The 22,264-nt window shown below is 37.6% G+C and overlaps 2 protein-coding genes across 3 annotated transcripts; both read left to right on the top strand.

The window, feature by feature from the left end:
- Positions 1–7,334: 7,334 nt before the first annotated feature.
- On the top strand, positions 7,335–13,535 carry mrpl39 (mitochondrial ribosomal protein L39). Of its 2 annotated transcripts, XM_073866300.1 has the most exons (11): positions 7,336–7,537; positions 8,040–8,246; positions 8,385–8,524; positions 8,605–8,704; positions 8,787–8,854; positions 8,941–9,053; positions 9,145–9,210; positions 9,302–9,455; positions 11,612–11,659; positions 12,372–12,482; positions 12,589–13,535. In XM_073866300.1, the coding sequence occupies exons 1-10, from the start codon at positions 7,342–7,344 to the stop codon at positions 12,450–12,452; spliced, it is 1,173 nt and encodes a 390-aa protein (XP_073722401.1). In that variant the 5' UTR covers positions 7,336–7,341; the 3' UTR covers positions 12,453–12,482; positions 12,589–13,535. The 2 variants fall into 2 exon arrangements, with proteins under 2 accessions (XP_073722402.1, XP_073722401.1); XM_073866301.1 differs by lacking the exons at positions 11,612–11,659; positions 12,372–12,482; positions 12,589–13,535 and adding an exon at positions 11,422–11,555 and having other exon boundaries at positions 7,335–7,537.
- Positions 13,536–15,015: 1,480 nt separating this feature from the next.
- jam2a (junctional adhesion molecule 2a) lies at positions 15,016–22,213 on the top strand. Its single transcript, XM_073866303.1, has 11 exons — positions 15,016–15,166; positions 18,524–18,589; positions 18,672–18,782; positions 18,994–19,144; positions 19,221–19,407; positions 20,175–20,277; positions 20,426–20,533; positions 20,764–20,776; positions 21,088–21,159; positions 21,398–21,431; positions 21,740–22,213. The coding sequence occupies exons 1-11, from the start codon at positions 15,127–15,129 to the stop codon at positions 21,776–21,778; spliced, it is 924 nt and encodes a 307-aa protein (XP_073722404.1). The 5' UTR covers positions 15,016–15,126; the 3' UTR covers positions 21,779–22,213.
- The last annotated feature ends 51 nt before the right edge of the window (positions 22,214–22,264 follow it).

Genomic DNA, 22,264 nt, shown 5'->3' with positions numbered 1-22,264 from the left:
TCAATGCGTGCACTTCATCTTTGTACAGCGTGTCGTGAATGTGTTAGCACCCAGCCTAGCTCCATTCACTCCCCAAGATCCAAACAGGGATGAACCCAGAAGCCACCAAACACTTTCATGTTTTTCCCTGTTTAAAGACTGATACATGAGTAAGTATGGTGACACAAAATAAAACGTGTCAATTTTTAAGAGGTTAAAAATGAGAACTATATTGTATGGCGGAAGAGCACTTATGTTGTGTGTATTGTATATGATTTAAAGCACCATACATGACAGAAAGCGTTGTAAACTTGTGTTAGCTGTGACTTCTTTAAATGCTTTAAAAAACATACAGTACCTTTAAAGGGCATGTAAGTAGGATTTTAAGTGTTTTATTAATCAAAATCAATGTGTTAATTCATAAATATGTCCTCTGCAAGTGATCTGACTTTTCTTTGTAAGCTTAGAATTTCTCCTCTTTACTTACACTGAACGGGTAAGTCCAAGGAGGCATCCATATTGTTCCGCCGTATTGATAAACTATAATAGCAGAGAGGGACAAAAAGCACTAACCTACCAACGCGTTTCATTCAGAACACGTGAACCAGCTGCAACGGACAAGGAGATCAACGATTACGTAACGGCTACTATAGTGGCAAAACACATATTTGGAAAGGGGAGGCGCTAGAGAGCACCGTTCGTTTGAATGCAAAATACAATTCCACCACTAGATGGGGGTAAATCCTACTTATTGCCCCTTTAATTTTACATTCACACATTTGCAGAAATGAAATATAATACTGACATAAATGATTGAATGAGAGAACCAAAAGAAAAGCCAACTGCAGTGAAACATTATAATAGTGCAGAAGGTTTCTGTCTGTATGTGAAATGTGGATAATGATGAAAGTGTCATGGATTGGTTAATGTGGTGAATGTGGATGAAAGTTGACTGATCTTTCAGGATGTTCTTTTTTCTTGTATTTCTTCTATAAGTTTTCTTTTCTATTTGATCACTTATAAGTATAAATGATTTGACATAAGCATGATCTGAGCGGGCCAATGCAAACCACACACAAAAAAGCACGCCATCACTGGGACGGTACCCTTTAAAAAGTCCAAATAAGCACCATTACACAGATAAGTACTTTTGAGGTACAAAGGTGTGCTTTAGGGAAGCGCCCCAGTGACAGCTTTTGTCCCCTTTATTCTAACAGTGTTTAACTGCTTTTATATTGTCATTGGTTCAGTTAAGCGGGTCATCTGAGGTAAACTGGTTTATGATATAGTCATATAGTGCAGCTCAAAGAGTGAAAATCCCTGATTGACTCAAACGGAAACCATAGTCGTTGTGGATCAATTATGTTATAAAAATATATGAGATGATTTATTGACAGGAAATTACTTTAGAAAGACTGAATATTAAAATATTTGATCTAATGAACTAATATGTGCTTATGGGAGTTGAGTGTGCTGAATAATTGGGATTTTTCTCACAGGTGTGTTATTGTCATCATCATCATCATCATCATCATCTCTAAAACTTTTAATGTGACATCATCTAGATCTTGTTAATGGGGACTTTGAGCAGCATTGAGTCTCATGTTGTTTTCTAGCAGTAACTTTCAGTATTGGTTTTCAGTTCTCCTCAATCATTTATAAAAATAGATGAATTGGTTCTTGTATCATTTGCAGATGTAATCATATAGCACTTTTCTCCAGCTCACAAATTTCCGTTGGTGGGGACTTTTTAAATGAGTCACAACTCAGTACATATATAAATGTGTGTAGTTTTACTGTTAGAGATTGAACACAGACACAGAGAGAGAGAGAGAGAGCATATGAAATGAATGGAATACCTGTGGATGTGTTCTTATAGCTGAGAAGAAGAAGAGAGGAATCACGAACATGAGGATATGTTAAGAGAAAGAGAGACGCTGTGCTGTTCAGAGGAAGGAAGTATAAAAAGGTAAATGCATCTCAGAGGACTACGAGAAAACCACACCAGATTAAACTGCTATGATGAGACGTCACACCTGTGGTTTCTACATTTCCTTCCTTTTATTCAAGGTTTGTATTTAAACAGCACGACATGTAAATGATGAAACATCTACCTTTACAATAGTTTGTGTGTTGTAAATGTATTGGGACTGCAGTGTGACTTGCTGGTGTTTAAAGGTCGTGTTAGATACCAATCATCAAACATTTTCTACTGAATGGGTGGTTGAGTGGGCAACATGGAAGATATTAACCACAGTAAATAGTTTAGTTTACTTCTCATTTAGTTTCCAGATAAATCTCTTGTTTGGTCCTAAATGTGTTGTTATGCCAAATTCACTCAAATACAAAGAGCTTGTGTTTGAAGTTATGCATAAAGTTAAAACAACTTGGTTTTGCAAGTAAGTTTAACCTAGTATTTTAGGGTTTTACATGCCATAACTTCATATATCTTGGTTAAACTTTTTTAAAGTAACAAAAATTCTGCATATTTTTTACAGTCATTGGGGTTGCCAAAAAAAAGAAATAAATGTTAATAAATAATTGTTTGCTTATGACAACATGGGATTCTTTTTTTATATAAAACAATATATTGATATTTAGAAATATATGTGTGATTTTAATAAGTGTGATGAAATCTGATTATTTGTGTTTTTTTAACAGGTTCTTTCAGTCCGGTGAAATGGATGTTATGAAGTTTGTGTTTCATCAGTTCAGGTTTAATGCTAATCGTGATAGGGGTTTCTGTTCTTGAACACCTATACTGTTAGCATTAGTCCTGCGCTGGTGACTGAACCTCAGATGAAGACGGAGAGAGAGAGACGTGAGGTTTAATTGTTGTGTCAGTCATTGTGTTAATGCTGTTTGTGACTGGAGCTGTCAGATATTCACTCCAGCTCGATGGCATTCACACAACCACAATTCTTCAGTCTAGATATTTTAAAGGGGACATTTCACAAGACTTTAAGATGTCAAATAAATCTTTGGTGTCCCCAAAGTACATATGTGAAGTTCTAGCTCAAAATATTAAATAGATAATTTATTATAACATGTTAAAATTGACACAATAAAATAAGCAAAATGTGCCGTTTTTCGGTGTGTGTCCTTTTAAATGCAAATGAGCTGATCTTAGTGCAGATTAAGGGGTGGTATTATTATAATAAGATCCCTTTCTGACATCACAAGGGGTGCAAAAAATGGGCCCAGAGAATGGTTTACCAAAACTAAGTTACTGGGTTGATCTTTTTCACATTTTCTAGGTTGATAGAAGCACTGAGGACACAATTATAGCACTTAAACATGAAAAAAGTCAGATTTTCATCGTATGTCCCCTTTAAAGATTAACAATATATATTATTATACCACGGGTCTGTCGAATGCTGCATTCTGATTGGCTGAGAAATGTTCTATGGGTGTTGATTATTGTTCTGTAAACCGCACACCTAACTTTTCAAATGTCTTAAAAATAGGCACCAGAGCAATGTTTGTGGTAACCGTGGTATAAGCGGAATAATTGACTCCGGTCCTTTGAATTATTTGAAAATAATGCACACCTGCGGTGTAACGCACTCCGCTTCGCGTCGTGCCGCATTACCACCTTGGTGTGCATTATTTTCTTATAATTCAATGGCCCGTCGTCAATTATTCCTTACACAACATATAGAAGAATACTCTGTGTGAACTAATGCTGAATAAATGTATTTTTTGGCCTTAATGTTTCATTGGTATTAACTTTGTATTTTGGTAGAATTTGTGAATATTTATGCATTTCAGTACAGAATGAACAGAATTCCTACATGCTGTCACACCAAACACATGTACAAGTCCATTAAACCAGTGGTCATAGTGACCAACCCAAATATCAAAAGTATTTCAGTTACTCTACATGCACGCAGTGGTGTTTTTCAGATGACTAGTTACTGGGCTTTAGTGGTTAAAGTTCTAGTAATCTGAAAGCTGTGGGTTTAAATCCTTATATGTGATTCATCACTGGAAATGGTTTTATAGCCCCTCATTACCACCTCAACCTTAAAAGTTCAGGTTTCCCCGCGGGGCAGCCCCAACTAACGCTTGCATGATGCATGAATGGCAGAAAGGTAAACCCATACAAAGAAATTAGCAAATGTAGTCAATTTATCATTAATAGTCACTATTGTGAATGCAAGATTCGTGGTAAATGCTCAAATTTCTTATTTTATCAGCTTTAAAACTCAGTTCACAGGTACATACATGAAATTTCAAGTTATGAGGTTTGAAGAGAGTTGTGTTTTTATAAGAGATTATAAGCGCATTGATATGATACAGATTTTAATGAATGATAAAACAAACTAAAGATAAGATGACACTGACCCGTGCATGGAAGGACTTCATATGATGCCATTCTGAACTCCATATTGAAACAATTCTTTGTCATTTTGTGTTTCTTAAACTTTTGCTTTGCTTGTGTTTACTATATGTTGAGTTTATATGTCCTCTGTAAAGCTCTATACAAATACATTTCTATTGAATTAATTGAAAAACTTAATGAAACATCACATAAACTTCCAGGACTTCTACAACTGCCAGTATGAAAACATGAACATCTTAGGCCAGGGGGGTTTTAACGGGTCTCTGGGAAGCCCCAGTGGGCCTCCAGGAGTTTCTAGGGGGTACGCAGAAAATTTCAGAGAAATAAGGAGAAATAATTGTTTATATTTGCTTTGCATATTTTTGTGTGTGTTTCTAGTTCCTTATTGTAGTTCCCTTTATCTCACTTACTCTGGCTTGTATAGCAAAATTCTTTGCAAACTCTAACTAGCTGCTATGAAACGAGATTATTGTCAGAGTTGTTAAAGTATAAATTAATTTAAATTTCCTCAGGTTTATATGTTCATGGGTCATTCTACAGAAAAGGTGGAATTCGGGTGATGGAAATTTGCTTAAATAACTTCTTTCAATATACCCAAAACTTCTTTAATAGCATTAATTAACTTGTCAAATCTATGAATCCACAAAGCGGGGAGCTTAATCTATGTTTAGTTTTTAATACATTTTAATAAAGAATCCATGAGTCATTTATTTGTCATTGGTGTTACTTTTAGTTAAACAACATTAATGTTGATACTAAATAGTTTTTCTCATTACAGCTTGTGTATTTAGCACTTCTTCCACTGACCTCTTGACCCATGAAAAACTTCAAAGAGCTGATGCATTGTTTCAAAATAAAGGTGCTTTGGGTAGGGTAACACCAATGACATAAATTTGGGGGACAAACGTTTATTTGATATTATTCATATTAATAGTGTATTTTTTACTATTTCAGTGTTGTAGTAAATTCATACAGGGCTAAAGGTAAATGTAAATTAGATTTGTTTTGATAAAAAACACGGTTTTAAATAATAAGTACACAGTTCAACTTCCATGTATGATCAAAGGGACAGGGCAATTTTCAGGACCAGACATTTAAAAAAAGGAAAAAAAAAGAAAAGTACATAAATAAACTCTCTCGTCATGTTAAGGACAGTCTATATTTATTAAATATATATCATTATGGGATTGTTTGGTCAAATTAAATGATTAAGTGGTCTGCAAAAGCAAGACAAGCATTTCCACCTTTTTTTGTAGAATGACCCACATTATACATTGTGTATCCAATTATATTTGTTATACATAAAATATATAAAATTGATATATCTTAGGTAGGGGGTCCCTCATGAAAGGTAAATTCAGGGGTCCTCTGTATCATAAAGTTTTGTCTTAAACAATATTTAAATGTTGTTTGGCCAACAACCAGTTTATTTTCTTAGTAAAACACATGTTGTGAAATTATTTTTAACATGGATTTTCAACAATATTCAAGCTATGGTTTGAAAACATGCTGATATGACTAATGAAACATTATATAAATCCTGAAAAAAATACTGTAAGTTATCAGGTCTGATGAATAAAACTTTACAAACTTAAAGGTGCCCTTCCTCTGGCGTTTTTATTGTTTTAGACTGTTGTCTGAGGTCTACTCATGATGTTTGCATGATTTTTATATCCAAAAACATCAAAAGCAATAAGTAATAGGCTATTTTGTACCCTGGTTTTGAGGCTGGTTAGAGAAGTGACCCGTTTAATGGGCGGGCTGCATTGACGACTTGGAAGTAAACACCCACTGCTATTATTGGATAACAGTTTTTCGTTCAAACTAACTTTCAATTTAATCTCATGTGTAATCAGTTTAATGTTAAGTGAGTGTCTTAAGACACAGTGTCTTTCTTACACACGCATATTTTATCATAAACCCTTTTGACAAACCCTTATCGTAAACCCACGCACAAAAACACACACACACACACACACACACTCTCACACGTGTCTTTTATCGTAAACCCTTTCGATGCGCGTGTAGCAGCGCATGCACACACACACACACACACACACACACACACACACACGCGTCTTTTACACAAACCCTGTCGACACACGTGTAACGAACGCACAAACAAACACATGTCTTTTATCACATTCGATGCGTGTGCATCATGAATTCGCGTGAATCGCGTCCCTAAAGAGAACTCATAGTGACACAAAGTACTAAAGTGTTTTACTCGCACACACGCGTGCGTGTCTTTTATCATAAACCCTTTCAACGTGTGTGCAGCATGAATTCGCGTCCCTCCGAAGAGAAAACACCGGCCACTACAGTGACACAAAGTACTAAAGTGCTTTACTCACATAAGCTGCGCCATTCTGTCCGGATCCGCTTTTTAATCGCAGTCTCTCTTCAAATCCAGCGTTATTCTGAACATCCAAATATGTAGCAACTGTTATGATTCCCTCGTTTAATAGGAATGATGTCTCTCGACGAAAAACAATGGCCCGATTACGGTACGGTTGACGTTTAGCCATCCTTGCTGTAACTTGTTATTAAAACTAACTCAACTACACGTAATATGTGGGCGCGGGCTCAAGTTGAAGAGCTCATGAATATTAATGACCTCGATCAGTTCCACGTCACACTGATAAGCTTTTTTAACTGACCTGATTTCTACGCTTATTTCTTTTCAGTGGCTAGAGCTGACAGAGGAGGCGGAAGTTAATTTTCACATTCACGACACAACACAAACACACATGGACCTAACACATATCAAAAAATACAAGTAAAAACGGTTTTATGTGGAAGGGCCTCTTTAATGTATTATACTGGACTTGTGTAAACTTTTCTGTTGCATTAAAATATAAATAAAGGACTTGTTTCTTTATGTCATAAAAGAATGGTTTGGAAAGAAAGTTATTTGTATTAATCAAAATTTGTTATTCATAAAACCTCAAAATAAAAATAAATCAGTTCTGTAATCCAAAGCGGAACCTCATTCGGATTACGTCACGTCACACGGAATGTTTTCATCGCTGCACTCAGTCGCTCTAACTAACCGGAAGTCGTTACGGCATGGCTATAGTTTCTTTTACTTAACGGGTTTACTTTATTTAGTTAAGTCTCTTTCTCTGTATTTGATATTTAAGTGTTTATATCCCGTCAGGATCTGTGTGAATGTAATGGCGACTCATTCAGTCTGTATGATGCTGCAGCGCCGTAAGTTTATTTTCCTCTCACTATACTGACCTTCATGCAGTCACATCACATCTGACAGATCATTCACCAGTTAAACTATTAAAGGTGCACTTTTATCTGCGTACATACTGTTAATCCTCTCTTACTTCACGTGATCTGTGGATATAAAGTAAATCTACATTAAAACACTGTAGCATGTACAATACTTCAGTGTTATTTTGATTGACATTACAGTTTTATATGTGTATCCTACTAACACCAAGTACTATTAAAATAATGGATAGCATATTATTAAGTGATATGATGTATTATTAATTATTAATTATTTTATTTTGTTACGTGGACATAATTATAATTTACATGCTTTCCCTAAAATAATCCAGCCACAGCATATAATATGAACTAACACATGTTTTGTATGTTAGGATTACAGTTATAAATATGTTTTAGTGGTTATTTTTGATTGTGTAGTTTACTGAAAGTGTTGAGTGTTTCACTTCATCATATATCATTTGTTTATCAGGTCTTGTGTCCAGCGCAGCGGCTGCACGTCTCTCGTCTGCAGAAGTGCGCAGTCAGCGCAGCTCTCTGTTCTCTAAAGAGCAGACGCGTCAGCGGGCTTTATATCCACGCACAGAGAAGATTGAGGTGAAACTGCACGGTCCTGGACTTCAGGGCTCTTTACTCGTCATGAACAGAGGCGTGTCCACACCACACAGCTGTACACGCCGTGAGTATCTGTGACTACACGTGACACATGACATGACATTCAAGTACTGGATGTGACGGGACAGAAACAAGATACAGATTTGCTTTGTAAGCCAGTTTTATTCATGAATATGTGTTTTTTATTGTCTCTGTGTGTCAGATCTGTCTGAGTGGCATGTGAAAAGTTCTGCTCTCGCTCTCGTGGACGGACAGCCGTGGCACATGCATCGTCCTCTGACTCGCTCATGTGAACTCACACTTCTTACCTTTAAAGATCAAGACCCCCAGATAGCCAATCAGGTGACTGTGTGTCCGCTTATAGATTTATTGATGATTCTTCCAAACCTGAAAATGTGAAACTAACCTTGTGTATGTATCAGGCGTACTGGCGTTCCTGTGCTGCTCTTCTGGGTCAGGTGCTGGATGGAGCTTTTAAAGATGAATACAGCGTTGAACTTCTAAAGATTCCTGAAGTACCAGGTATCATTTACACCCGTACACTGCAGGATCATTGTAAGAGTTTCATGAGAGAGTCTGAAGTCTGAATCTGATGTGTTTTCAGCGAGCGCCGGTGCATTTTGTTGTGATGTGATTCTGGATCCTCGGTTAGACTCGTGGAGTCCTACAGAGGTCAGAGAGGTCACTCTTCATCATGAAGCTGATGTGTGTGTGTGTGTGTGTGTGTGAGTCTGTGTTTATTTGTGTTTGTGTTACAGGAGAATCTGCGCTCTTTAACTCGTGAGGCTCTTCAGCTCATCCAGAAGGATCTTCCATGGGAACCTTTAGATGTTTCCCCCTCTGTGGCACTGGAGATCTTTTCTCACAGCAGGTACACACCAGGAAACACTTTTTTATGCATTACAGAAGCGTACAAGCTGTTGAAAGCATCTGTTTGTGTTTCTCTATTTGTGTGTCTGCAGGTATAAACAAGAGCAGGTGGAAGAAAGTGCAGCCCAGAGAGAAAACGGGACAGTTTCAATATACAGGTTAACACAAACACACATTTATACTGATGTACATGTTACTGTAAACATCCACACACACACTGACAGTCATGTGTTATGTGTGTGTTCTCAGGTGTGGGGATCATGTGATGTTAAGCGAGGGTCCTCTTGTGACCCGGACGGGTTTGTGTTCACAGTATGAGGTCACAGCCATACATACATTAGGAGAGAAAGCGTGGGGTGTTGAACGCAGAGCTCAGGGTCTGTCACTGCCTGTCAATCTGACCGTATGTATATCTCATCTTTATATTTGACTATAAAGACAACATGTGTACTTCATCTATTCGGTCGGCCGCCATGTTGATTCCAAACTGAGGCTATGAGGGATGCATGCGTATTTTCTTTGTTTTTTCAAGACATGAACGTGTTATTGACTTGATAACAAGCTATTTATGTAATGGTTGGTTGTGCAAGTATTGTTAAAGGTAAAACCCCATATGAACCCACATGGTACAAATGTTATTTAGGCTACATTTACCTGGAAACAATCAGACACACTTCTTACCTTCTTATGACTTTTTATTCCACGTTTATATGAGTAAACAAAAAGTGTGTGAGTTTCGATGAAGTATGCACTCCAGGCAGCTAGGTGGCAATGTGAAGCACTGACACACAACAACACCAAGTCCGCACGCATGCGTACAACCTTCTTGATTGTTATCCCAGGGCTCATCCAAAGCCGTCTGGTTTGCCTCCAACAAATTGGCACATTAACAATTTAAAAGAGGTAGTAATGCACATTCTCTGATCAGTAATACCGTGAAACTTCAAATAATAGCCCGGTCTTTTATTTTCCCAAACCTATCATCACACCAGGCGTCTATAAGAGACAGGCTTTTAATTTAAGTGTTCCAGCATGACAGCAGGAGGTTACCACATATTACGTTTTATTTTTAATTTGAATGTGTTTTACAAATTAGTTCGTGTAATAACAACAGTCTTAAATTATTGGCAGTATAAATAAAGCAAACAAGGATATGTTTTTTTATTGGTTGTTGCGTGAAATCTTACCCAGATACAACAGTGCTATTTTCTGATTGGCTATTGTGTAGCCTCTTTCTCTTTTTTTGTATTGGCTCGCTCGACTAGAACTCTAGGGAAGACGGGCTTGATAGAGAGAGAGAGAGAGCAGTGCGGCCAGATACATTTTAGGCGCTGCAGCATATTAAATATGATAAATAGTGTTTCCGCGTGAGAAATACAGTGTGTGGCCGGAGTGCATGCATGACAAAAGACTGAAAGCCCGGCTATTATCAGCGGCCCCAAAACACTACCGGCCCACCGGGAAAAGTCTGACTCTCCCGATTGCCACTTCGCTACTGTCATCATCACCTCAATCCTGGCGACGAAGCTTGTTGTGTTGTCATAGTGATGAGTAAAGGAACGACTGCGTCTGTCACGTGACATCTACCGGTAAGCAAAAAAAACTTTAGCGTGTTCAATCTGCACCATAGAACTGTCTTAAACAGACTATCTGACGGGTTTTAGAAGATTAAATACAACCCGAAACTAAAAAACAGACCAGGCCTTTATTTGAGACAGGCGTTTATTTACCCAAACCTGTCATCACACCAGGCGTCTAAAAGAGACAGGCGTCTATTTGGGACTCGGCTATTATTTGAAGTTTTACGGTACTAGCTGTGAATATTTTGTACAACTGCTGGAAAGACTCTTGTATATTTATCAGAGCTGCTATGTCAACTTGAAGGTCTGACGTATGGAAATAATCCTAAATGTTTGTTGTTATTTTCCTGAACTGGCGAAACGTAAGGCAAATCTGATAAAATATTTTTACGTTTTCACCCTCGAGCGTTCTTGTGTAAACAGGGTCTTAGTTAGAAATGAATCCTGCTTCTGTTGATTCTGATCAATGTGCTTAAAAACTTACTGTAGAAAAGTTTTTAACATATTCATGCCTTGTGTTTTTGTAATCTGTATGAATTGGAGATATGTACTTAGTTCTAGGACTATATTAATGTTAAAAAAAAACTAAATATGTGCACAACATTAGAAACTAGAGATTAGCCAACAGTCTAATAACAAAACAGATTTTATGTACACATGATGCTGCTCTTATGTCAAACTTATGTCATATGTCCCTTCTCATTTGAACAATTCATGATTTCTGAGCTTCTTTGTCCTGTGGAAATGTGTAAAAATGTATTTTCTGTGTTTTCATGACTGAATGAGCAGCATCCTGATATAAAACAACAGGTTTAATGCACACGGCACGCTCTGGACATTCATCCCTCACAGACTCGGTTTAGACTCAACATGGCGGTGGACTGAATAAGGTGTATTAGTAGAGACGGTTGAGTCTGTCTAATATTTGTGCTTTTACATTGAATAATATCATCTATACAATACCTCTGTGTTTTGTAAGGCTCATCATACAGTTTGGAGAAAGCTGCGCAGAAGAGCAGAGAGATTGGTAAGTAACCTGTCTGTGAGAATCTGTGATGTGATGGTAATCATTTTAACATGTCTGTCAGTTTATAAAAACTTAGAAGATGTTTATAGATTTATATTATATTGGAGTGACTGGAGACTTGTGAAGCTTGTATTTGTGTTAAAATGATTAAATGAATTGTTCAGTAGATCACATGTAACCGTGTGTGATTTCTGTTATCAGAGTTCACAGACACGCTTGAGTCAAGTCCAGATGTTGTGTAGATTCATTGATTTGTTGTTGTTGTTGCACGATCAGTAAATTAGTGCCGCCTGATTGTTTCCTCACAATGAGTCACCAAATCTTTCAAACACATTCTGCCGTCCTGTTCTTCTCTGATGTAATGAGCTGTCAGCCTAGAGTCATTTACAACACGGCTCAACCAATCAGAATCAAGGACCGCTTCTGTTTTGTCTACTCTATCAGGATCTGTTTTAGCCATTTTACACATAATGTTTACTTGGGTGCAGAAACATCTTACGTAAACTTACATTGTGAGCAGATTGCTGTAAACTAATGGAGGAGGGAAATGTTTTTTACTGATTGACAGCACATCACAGATGATATACAAAGAATGTTCTTTAAAAGACACTTTTGTCTGTTTTTTTAAATGAAGTTAAATTCATGTGTTTATACCACAGATATCTCAGTGTCTTTATAATCTTCTAATATTTTTTATTATTTTATCCTACAGGTGGAGATTTCATCTTCCTCAGCAGTAACCCCACCCCTCACACCAGAGGCCACGCCCCCTCCCTCCTCTCCTCAGCAGTAATCCACACCACTGCACCATCATTCAGTGTTTGTAATTATCATGTGAAATAAATCTATGAGAAATATGCTTTTGGACTTTGTGTTTTAAATGTTCTGATGATTTTTATTCATTGATTTATTTGCTTTCACACTGACAGAGATTAACCCCTTCAGACCACTGGAATGGACATCATGATTTGCATTTTAAACCAATAAAAATGCTGATCAACCAATCAAACTAAGGCACACTGATCAAAAATCAGGTCTGAAACTGCTGCAAGTCGCTGTGCTTTTGATTTGAGATGTTTCTACTTTGACTGTATTATAAACCTGTATCAGGTCATCACATGACCTGCAGTGTCTGTGATCTCATTGATATATTATATTGCTTGATGTGCGTTCAGATATATTACATCATTGAAAGCAAATCACTCGGTGTGAACGACTCTTAAGATGAATTAATATGACAGTCAGATACATACTGTTAGTGTGCTGTTAGGATTTAAACACAATTTGAGATGAATTTATTTTTATGAGTTTATTCACAGCAGTCTGATGGATGAAACACAGCTCAGAGTTTCTTCATCTGCTGCTCTTTAAATCTCACACTGGACTCTCACTTTATGTGTGTGTGTGTGTGTGTGTGTGTGTGTGTGTGTGTGTGTGTGTGTGTGTGTTAGTAAAGTAAGCGGTCAGCACTTTGTCAGTATAAAGACAAAGGCTGTGTTGTAAAAGTGATACGGACTGTCGGGTCTGCTGCAGCTGCTGCGTCTGTCGCATGCAGACAGGTGCTCTGTGTGTGTGTGTGTGTGTGTGTGTGTGTGTGTGTGATTATTTCAGGCCACAAGGCAAAACGGATCACAACAGTCCATCTGAATGTGAGATGTGATGTTCAGTTGTGTGCTGTTATGTGGATTTGAGGTCTGCAGATACAGTAATGCCTTAAATCTGATACTTTACTGAAGAGACCAGCTGTATTTGTGTGTGTGTGTGTGTGTGTGTGTGTGTGTGTGTGTGTGTGTGTGTGTGTGTGTGTGTGTGTGTGTGTGTGTGTGTGTGTGTGTCACACCCAGACCTCTATAAGACACACAGACAGTCTTTGAATTCATACCAATAGAGATGTTTGGGTAAATCTGTGACCAATTAAACTATGAGAGGCATTTTATTATGTGAATGTTGTTCAGTCCAGACGTTAAAGTTTATCAGCTGAACTTCCACAAACACTCCAACACTTCAGTTTCATTCCCTTGCGGTGTGGAACAGAATGTTCACATGGATCTTAGCATGAATATGGTCATCTTTCAGTACATATCATTACCACGGGTCTGTTGAATGCTTTTTTCTGATTGGTTGAGAAACGTTCACAGGTCTGCATTATTTTTCAATAAACCTGACCTGTCAAATCCTAAAATAACCACTAGATCAGGGGTGGGGAACCCTGGTCCTGGAGGGCCATTGTCCTGCAGAGTTTTGTTCCAACCCTAATTAAACACACCTGAAAAATCTAATTCAAGTCTTCACGATCACTTGGAAATTAAATTCAGGTGTGTTTGATTAGGGTTGAAACTAAACTCTGCAGGACAATGGCCCTCCAGGACCAGGGTTCCCCACTCCTGCACTAGAGCAATGTCTGTGGTATAACACACCTGAATTTCATTTCCAAGTGATCCTGAAGACTTTGATTAGATTTTTCAGGTGTGTTTAATTAGGGTTGGAACAGAACTCTGCAGGACAGTAGCCCTCCAGGACCAGGGTTCCCCACCCCTGATCTAAGAGGAATAATTGACTCCGGCCCTTTAAATTATTTGAAAATAATGCACACCTGTGGTGTAACGGCACAACTACACATGCAAACATTGGATGTGCATTATTTTCAAATAATTTAAGGTCGTCAATAATTTTTTGTGTATATTCTGATCTGTAAAGATTGCCCTTGGCCTTTACCATGGTAGTATTTAAACCAAAAATGCCTTTAAATGTTCTTCCCATTTTTAAGTTGCTGCCGTGTGATTGGCTGATTAGCAATTTCAGGTAAAAAGCAATTGAACACCTAATAAATATAAGGAATAACTGATGACAGGCTGTTGAATTATTAGAAAATAGTCAATTATTCATCTTATAGCACACAGATATTGTTGTGGTTATTTAAAGAAATTTGACATGTCAGGTGTGCGTTTATCAAAAATGTATAAATCAGAGAGCAGATCCGTATTAAATACTCTTTAAACCTGAACTAGAGATTCATGTTTTTGTACATTATCAACAGGTTATTATTACAGAGTCTGTCTTCATATTATAATGAGAGTTGTAACTCTGGATTCTGATTGGCTGAGCTCACTTTCATTTCAATTTATAGTTTTTTCTAAATGTCTTTATGTTAGTACAATCAAACCAAACCTTTGCTTTGGTTTCTGAAAAAGATTCATATATATATATATTACCACTGATTAAATGTTTTTTTAATGTATGTGGTTCTTTAATATTTAATATTGTTGTTTAGTTTAATATTATCCTTCTGACTACTTTTAATTCTGTCTGTGTTGTGTTGGAGTGATTAGCAGCTCTCTTCCAGAGAGAGAGAGAGAGAGAGAGAGAGAGAGAGAGAGAGAAAAGGAGGGTGTGTGTTTAAGTCAGTCAGTTTGTGTGTAAATCTATATAGTGTATCTTCTGCAGCAGTGTTGAGTGGATTGGTGGAGATGATGGATCTGTCACTGGTTTTACTGGTTTTAATTCAGAGTAAGTTCTTCTTTCTTTCTGTTTAAAGTCTGATGATCTGATTAAGAGAACAGGATTAGACTGATCTTAACTCTGTACCGTAGTACTCACAGTGTATTTATGTGCTGGAGCTCTGAAGATTATTGTGCTCAATGTAAGGTTTGCATTATCTGAGTTTCTATTAATAACATCAATTATATTTCTCTGGATTGGACTTGGCTTTGAGTTTGTTTGTTTTATTTATTCATAATGAGCAAAAACAAACATGAACTAAACTCGCGTCTGTCCAGATAATCATTCAGATTATATTCATAACAACTGTTACATGTTGGAGATTTGTTTTTCAGATGTGTTTCACAGATTGTTTTATATGATATTTTTGAAGAGATTTGACATTTTTACAGGTTAGGGATTTTAGGACGTATTTGGGAATTTTGAAAATGTAGACTTCTGTGTTAAAAAGAAATACAATCTCAAAGTCATAGAAACTTTTGTTATGCATACTATCTTTAGTAAATCCTCATTCACGTCTAGATAAATCATCTGCTCTGAATATCTTCTGATAATGGACACAGATGGTAATACTGTGTTTTTACTACACACTATGATGATCACTATTGTCACATATAGAGTTGTATATTTATAGAGCATTGTTGTTGAAGGTGTTCATCGTGATATAAATTGTATGTGATGGTGTTGATGGTGTTGTGGGTGGTCAGTGGTTTGGTTTAGTTATTTTGAATATTTGAGGATTGAGATGTATGAGGAGAATCTGTGGTTTGTTTGCATCTGTTGATTCTGGCAGGACTCTGATATTCTGCTATATTACTGTAAATCTGCACAACATGAGACCTCCAGTTGTGTTACCATACCTCTGATGTGTGTGTGTGTGTGTGTGTGTGTGTGTGTGAGAGTGAAAGGCTATTTAACACACTTGTGTGTGTGTGTCTGTGCCAGCTGTTGCAGGGCAATGTTACATACACACACAGAGACTCTTTGTTCTCTCTTGAGCTCCACAAACTCACAAACATTCAAGCAGTCAACACAACAATCAATCAAATGTCCTTCATTTCACTCAATGTATTCAAACACTTTCTGTCTTTTTTCACGTTTGAACCCAAAATCAAATAAAAAACAGGCCTGTTTGAGAAACGTTATGATTATTTGATAAACCTCATAAACCCTCCATTACACATCATGTTCAGATTTGTTCAGTAAAATTCACTCATGATACAAAAATCTTCTAAACTCTAAGCTTTGTTTTCTTCATGCACATGTCCTATATATTTATATACATCACTGTAAATATACTTTGCTGCCTTAACATTTTCTGTTAAATCAACTCAGATTTACAAGTCATGTCAACAGAGATGAGTTGTCACAACTTATAAAATTAAGTTGACTATATTTTATAAGTTATAACAACTAACCTGTACATAACAACTCATCTCTAGGCAAGATAAATAATAGTAAGTTGAAATGACTTGTAAATCCGAGTTGATTCAACATTTTTCTCACATATGAGCACAGTTCTTTACCAATCGACCTTATTTTGGATCAAATATTTCCCACATTTTACACATTGGGTGCACTTAACAAAATGCCTGTGATAAGTTGACATAACTTATAAAAACTAGTTGAAGCTGTTTAACTTAATTTGATAAGTAGCATAAAAATATATGTTGATTTGACAAAAATGCTGCATTTTTTCACTGTGTGTGCGCGCGCACGTTTGTGTGTGTGTGTGTGTGTTGACTCAATCTTTCAAGTGTCCATGTGTCTTATGTGACAGGTGTGTGTCTGTTAGTGTGTGTGAGTGCGTGCGTGCGCGTTTGTTTGTGTGTGTGTCTACGTCACATTTCTTCTTATCTAACTGTGGCAGTTCCAGCAAACGTTGTCTAACAAAACACACACACACACACACACACACACACACACACACACACACACACACACACACACACACACACACACACACACACACACACACACACACACACACACACACACACACACACACACACACACACACACACAATGTCATTCATCACAACAGACATAAATCTTCTCATTCTCAGATCTCAGCAGGAGGAACTGAAGATAAGTCTTCTCAGCTGCAGGTCTCAGACCAGATTAGAGAAATCCTTGAATGAAAGTTCATTTTAAGGTTATGCTGTAAACTCAGTGATCATTTTCTTACCAAACCTGTAAAGTCTTCTGTAAAGGAGAAGTTGATGAGAATGTTTAACATCAATCACTTACAGACATTATATGAGCATCTGCTGAAGTCATGTGAGCAACACAACTCTTCTTTACTTTCACTTTGTCTCTGAAATCTCGATTTAAACTGATAATCTTTAATCTGATTAGATTCAGCAGATGTGTTCTTCAGAAGAAGGTGAACTGAAGTAGATTTGATGATGATGATGATGATGATGAAGAGATGAAGCAGTGATGTTTAGTGTTATTATAATGAACGATCACAGACTTCATCTACAGTATGAGAAGATGATCACAGACAGATTCAGAGTCTTTTCAACACCGAATTCAGAGGGAGAAAACGTTTCTTCAAAACATTCAAATACTGAATGTTTGTGTGCTCATAATACTGATAAAGCTCATATACAGATACAGGTACAAAAAACAACATTTGTAAACTTTGAGTGAACACTTAATTCAAGAAAATTCAAGAAACATTTTCTTACCTCAATGGCAGATTTTTTGCTTGTTTTATTTCTTTTGTCTAAAATCTTTTTTTAGGTAACTTATTAAGAAAATGCATCTTGATTCAAGAATGTTTATATATTTGTACTGAAAACAAGACAAAAATACTAAAAAAGAAAGTCATGTTTGCAGTGATATCTGAAGGTTCATGATGGATCCTTAAACACATCAACAGAAAGTGTTGTGTAAGAAACACAATGAATATGTTTGTGTTAAATAATTAAAAGCGTCTCTCCTATGATCTTCTCATGTATCGTGTGATGACGTGTAATCTCAGTATATTTTATACAGGAAGACAAACAATGGCAGGAGGAAGGGTTGCACCTGTTTCCTTTTTCCTCTCAGGATATCTCAATTCTTCTTTAGGCACAAACACGCACGGCTCATAGAGACTCAATGTATTGTTTATCTGTTTAGCACAAAGGTCAATTAAAAATGACATTAACTATGTTTAGAACTTTATTTCCCTTTCAATTCCGGTGGAAATTCTGGGAACACGGCTCTTGAAGCGCCGGGAGAGCAAAACATTACAGTGTGGATAGTGAAAAAATATGTTTTGAGATCTGCAACACTTTTTCAGACAAACATCTGTGATTCATTCACACAAAGCCTATGATGTTTGGTTGTAAATGTTTCATCATCTGTTATCTTCAGGTGTGGGCGTCGCCCCGGTCACTGTCACCAGCCGCACTCCAGTAGTTCAGGTGGAGGAAAATTTAGGTGAGTCTTCATCATGGTTCTTCATCAGATATAATAAAGATGATCTGATCTCAATGACTCTTTCTTCTGATCTCCTGCACAGACGCTGAGCTCTCCTGTGAGTTTAAGACCGAGCGTGACCCCAGTCCTCGCATCGAGTGGAAGAAGAAGGATAAGGAGGTGTCGTTTGTTTACTTTAATGGAGAGTTCACAAGTGAGATGAACCTCTGCATCACCACACTTCTGTAGAAACATTGCAGACATTTGTCAGTCACAAACTTCAACACTTTTGAATTTCTTTGCGTTTAACATCATTGAAAACACTTCTTCAGAATCAAATCTAGTCAACAGCTGTGAGATTGAGGGGTCCCACTATTATTATTGTAGATCACTTCAGTGTTGTACACTACTGTCTGCTGTTTTAGGGCCTTTTCTGGGTCGTGCAGAGATTAATGGAGCCATGGTACAACTGCGCGGAGTGACTCTGAAAGATGCAGGCGAGTATCGCTGTGAGGTCAGCGCCGCCCTCGACACCATTACACTGGGAGAGGCAAACGTCACACTGAAGGTTTTGGCTAAGATTGGGCTTCTTTTTGCAAATGTGCAGTGATTGAGATCAGATGGTTGTTAAAAGGATTTTGTTTGTCACAGACCCACCCCACACCCCATCATGTGACATCCCGAGCTCTGCCTTGACGGGCTCGCAGGTGAAGCTGCACTGTAGAGACCAACACAGCATCCCTCCAGCCAGATACACCTGGTTCAAAGATAAGAAGCCTCTCCTGCCCATAAAACCTGCAAACGCCACATATACAGTCGATGATCTGACCGGTGTGCTGGTAAGAGTCAACACACACACACACACACACACACACACACACACAGTTGTTTGTCTGACTGCCGAAGACGATGCGGGTGTTTGTCTGACTGTTGAAGACGACGCGGTTGTTTGTCTGACTGTTGAAGACGACGCGGTTGTTTGTCTGACTGTTGAAGACGATGCGGGTGTTTGTCTGACTGTTAAAGACGACGCGGGTGTTTGTCTGACTGGTTAAGACGATGCGGGTGTTTGTCTGACTGTTGAAGACGATGCGGGTGTTTGTCTGACTGTTGAAGACGACGCGGGTGTTTGTCTGACTGTTGAAGACGACGCGGGTGTTTGTCTGACTGTTGAAGATGACGCGGGTGTTTGTCTGACTGTTGAAGACGATGCGGGTGTTTGTCTGACTGTTGAAGACGATGTGGTTGTTTGTCTGACTGTTGAAGACGATGTGGTTGTTTGTCTGACTGTTGAAGACCATGCAGGTGTTTGTCTGACTGTTGAAGATGATGCGGGTGTTTGTCTGACTGTTGAAGACGATGCGGGTGTTTGTCTGACTGTTGAAGACGACGCGGGTGTTTGTCTGACTGTTGAAGACAATGCGGGTGTTTGTCTGACTGTTAAAGACGATGCGGGTGTTTGTCTGACTGTTAAAGACGACGCGGGTGTTTGTCTGACTGTTAAAGACGATGCGGGTGTTTGTCTGACTGTTGAAGACGATGCGGGTGTTTGTCTGACTGTTGAAGACGATGCGGGTGTTTGTCTGACTGTCTTTCTGTGTCTCAGCTCTTTCAGACAGTAAGCAGATCTGATACAGGCCATTATTATTGTGAGGCCAAAAATGGTGTTGGATCTCCAAAGCGCTGTGAGAGCACACACATGCAGATTGGTAAGATTGCTAACTCTTAAATCTAACTTCACTGAGTTGTAAGCAACATTGTTTTACTTGATTATGAATGCGCAGAGGATCAGAAACCTGTAAGTGAATAAGAGTCAGTGTATGAATGTATAATGTGAGACTCTTTCTCTCCTGTCAGATGATCTGAATGTTTCAGCTGTGATAACTGGAGTTGTTCTCGTGTGTGTTCTTGTGGTATTGTGCACTTTTGGAGTCTGGTACGCCCATCGGCAGGGATACTTCAGCCGTAAGTTTACATCTTTGCCTCTAACTTTATATTGTCTCTATATGTGTGTATGTACTTTGTGTTTAGATTATTTTTCAGGTGCCATTAGTGATGTTTTTAACTTTGGTCAGTTGTGTTCATTCTTTTAGTAAACTGACACAAATGGACACGAGAATCATTTCTGTGTTGTTATTTTGACTTTGTCACTTTTCTGTTTTAAACTTTTGTACTTTCTGTATCATCACACACAGGACACAGAGGAAGGTAAGCACAAGAAATTATTATAACTAACAGAAGTGTGTGTGTGTTTGAGACTGCTGGTTATGAAAAAATGTGTTCCTATTAATAAAAGAGTTTCTAAAGAGTTGGTTTGGTGTAGTTGTTTGGGTTTGGATGAGTTATTCTGGTTTGTCTTAATTGTGACTAAACTGCATGTGATTGGTTAATGACTCCATGTCTCATATCTGTTGATGGTGAGATATCTGCTCGGGTTTATTTACTAATAGTGTGAAGTTCTGCATGCTTCACAGTGACCGTAACCTTTGACCTTTGACATGAATGGTCCATGATTGCAGGTCATTCTGGATCACACAGTGTCACAGTGTGGCACACATAAGCAGTCAGAACCTCAACAGAACTGAGCACATGTGAGTCTGACAACATCACTTTAGATGCTTGCTTATATGCCAAAGTTAAACTGAAGTTTTATAGATGAACCCATCGTGCTCAATATTTGCTAATATATGACAAGCAAACTAAAATAAGTGCAAGAATGGATGGATGTGAGAGTGAATATTTGATGACATCATATTTACTTTTCTTGTATTGTCATGTACTTATTCAATCTTTTAATGTGTTTTAAACTCATTTGCTTTTGTCTTTCAGACAACAGTCAGGTTACAATCACCCTCCACAGGATGTGAGTATCTCAATTATACAATCACTGATTAGCATATTCATGTTAGCTGATTAACATATTTAAATGAATTAGACTTTCACATAGTGTATCGCTCAGTCAGACACAGCTACTTTTTGTATTTTTAAGTGTTACATTTGGTTCAGTATTATTAATATATGATTAAGATTCATGTTTGGCTTATGATCTTTATCTACATTCAGCATTTTTCTGTAACGCTGACATGAAGTTGTATAATTCTGTTTCTGAAACGTATACTGTTGAAACATATAATACAACTCAATGCTGATGGCAATTTCTTCTTTGTTTAGGCTCAGGATTTCAAACACACTCAATCGTTCATGTTGTGATGGAGAAAATCTCGTTGTCTCTTTAGTTGGAAACACAATAATGTGCCAAATGTTTCTTGCATTCAATTTTCTGAAGCCTTTGAAGGACTTGAAAAGAAAAAGGCAGAAATGCAGTTTTGGAAAGAGTTTGATTCTCTACCGATGACCCCCAGTTCAACATTCAGCCCCTGCTGGCCAAGGGTAATAATGACCACTTGCGCCCCCTAATGGAGGCACAGCAGTAGCAGCAGTAACGTGTTCACCTATGACCTGTGTAACCTTGTGCCTTCAAACAAAGAGTGACTGTATTTTAAATGTTTTTGTGCCTTTTTATTCTTCTGAATATTACGTCCGTTAAACTGAAGTGTGAGAATGTAAATCATTGAATGTCTGATTTGCTGTATGTTTTCAGTATTATCTTTTTTAAATAAATATTAATAAAAAGTTTGGAATTCAGTTTAATCTATTACAAAAAATATTGCAAACCTGGATAAAACACAAACACAC

Source organism: Misgurnus anguillicaudatus, chromosome 3 (genome assembly GCF_027580225.2).
Source record: "Misgurnus anguillicaudatus chromosome 3, ASM2758022v2, whole genome shotgun sequence".
In the NCBI taxonomy this organism is placed as follows: Eukaryota; Metazoa; Chordata; class Actinopteri; order Cypriniformes; family Cobitidae; genus Misgurnus; species Misgurnus anguillicaudatus.
The sequence above is the reverse complement of the archived record's forward strand: the minus strand, read 5'-3'. Positions and strand labels throughout refer to the sequence as shown.

Excerpts from the sequence above, each read along its gene's own strand:
- mrpl39 (XM_073866300.1), top strand. The coding sequence starts at position 7,342 with ATGTTTTCATCGCTGCACTCAGTCGCTCTAACTAACCGGAAGTCGTTA. Across the intron at positions 9,054-9,144 it reads GAGATCTTTTCTCACAGCAG|GTATAAACAAGAGCAGGTGG; the intron begins GTACACACCAGG and ends GTGTGTCTGCAG. Across the intron at positions 9,211-9,301 it reads GGGACAGTTTCAATATACAG|GTGTGGGGATCATGTGATGT; the intron begins GTTAACACAAAC and ends GTGTGTTCTCAG.
- jam2a (XM_073866303.1), top strand. The coding sequence starts at position 15,127 with ATGATGGATCTGTCACTGGTTTTACTGGTTTTAATTCAGA. Across the intron at positions 15,167-18,523 it reads TTTACTGGTTTTAATTCAGA|GTGTGGGCGTCGCCCCGGTC; the intron begins GTAAGTTCTTCT and ends TGTTATCTTCAG. Across the intron at positions 21,160-21,397 it reads CTCAACAGAACTGAGCACAT|ACAACAGTCAGGTTACAATC; the intron begins GTGAGTCTGACA and ends TTTGTCTTTCAG.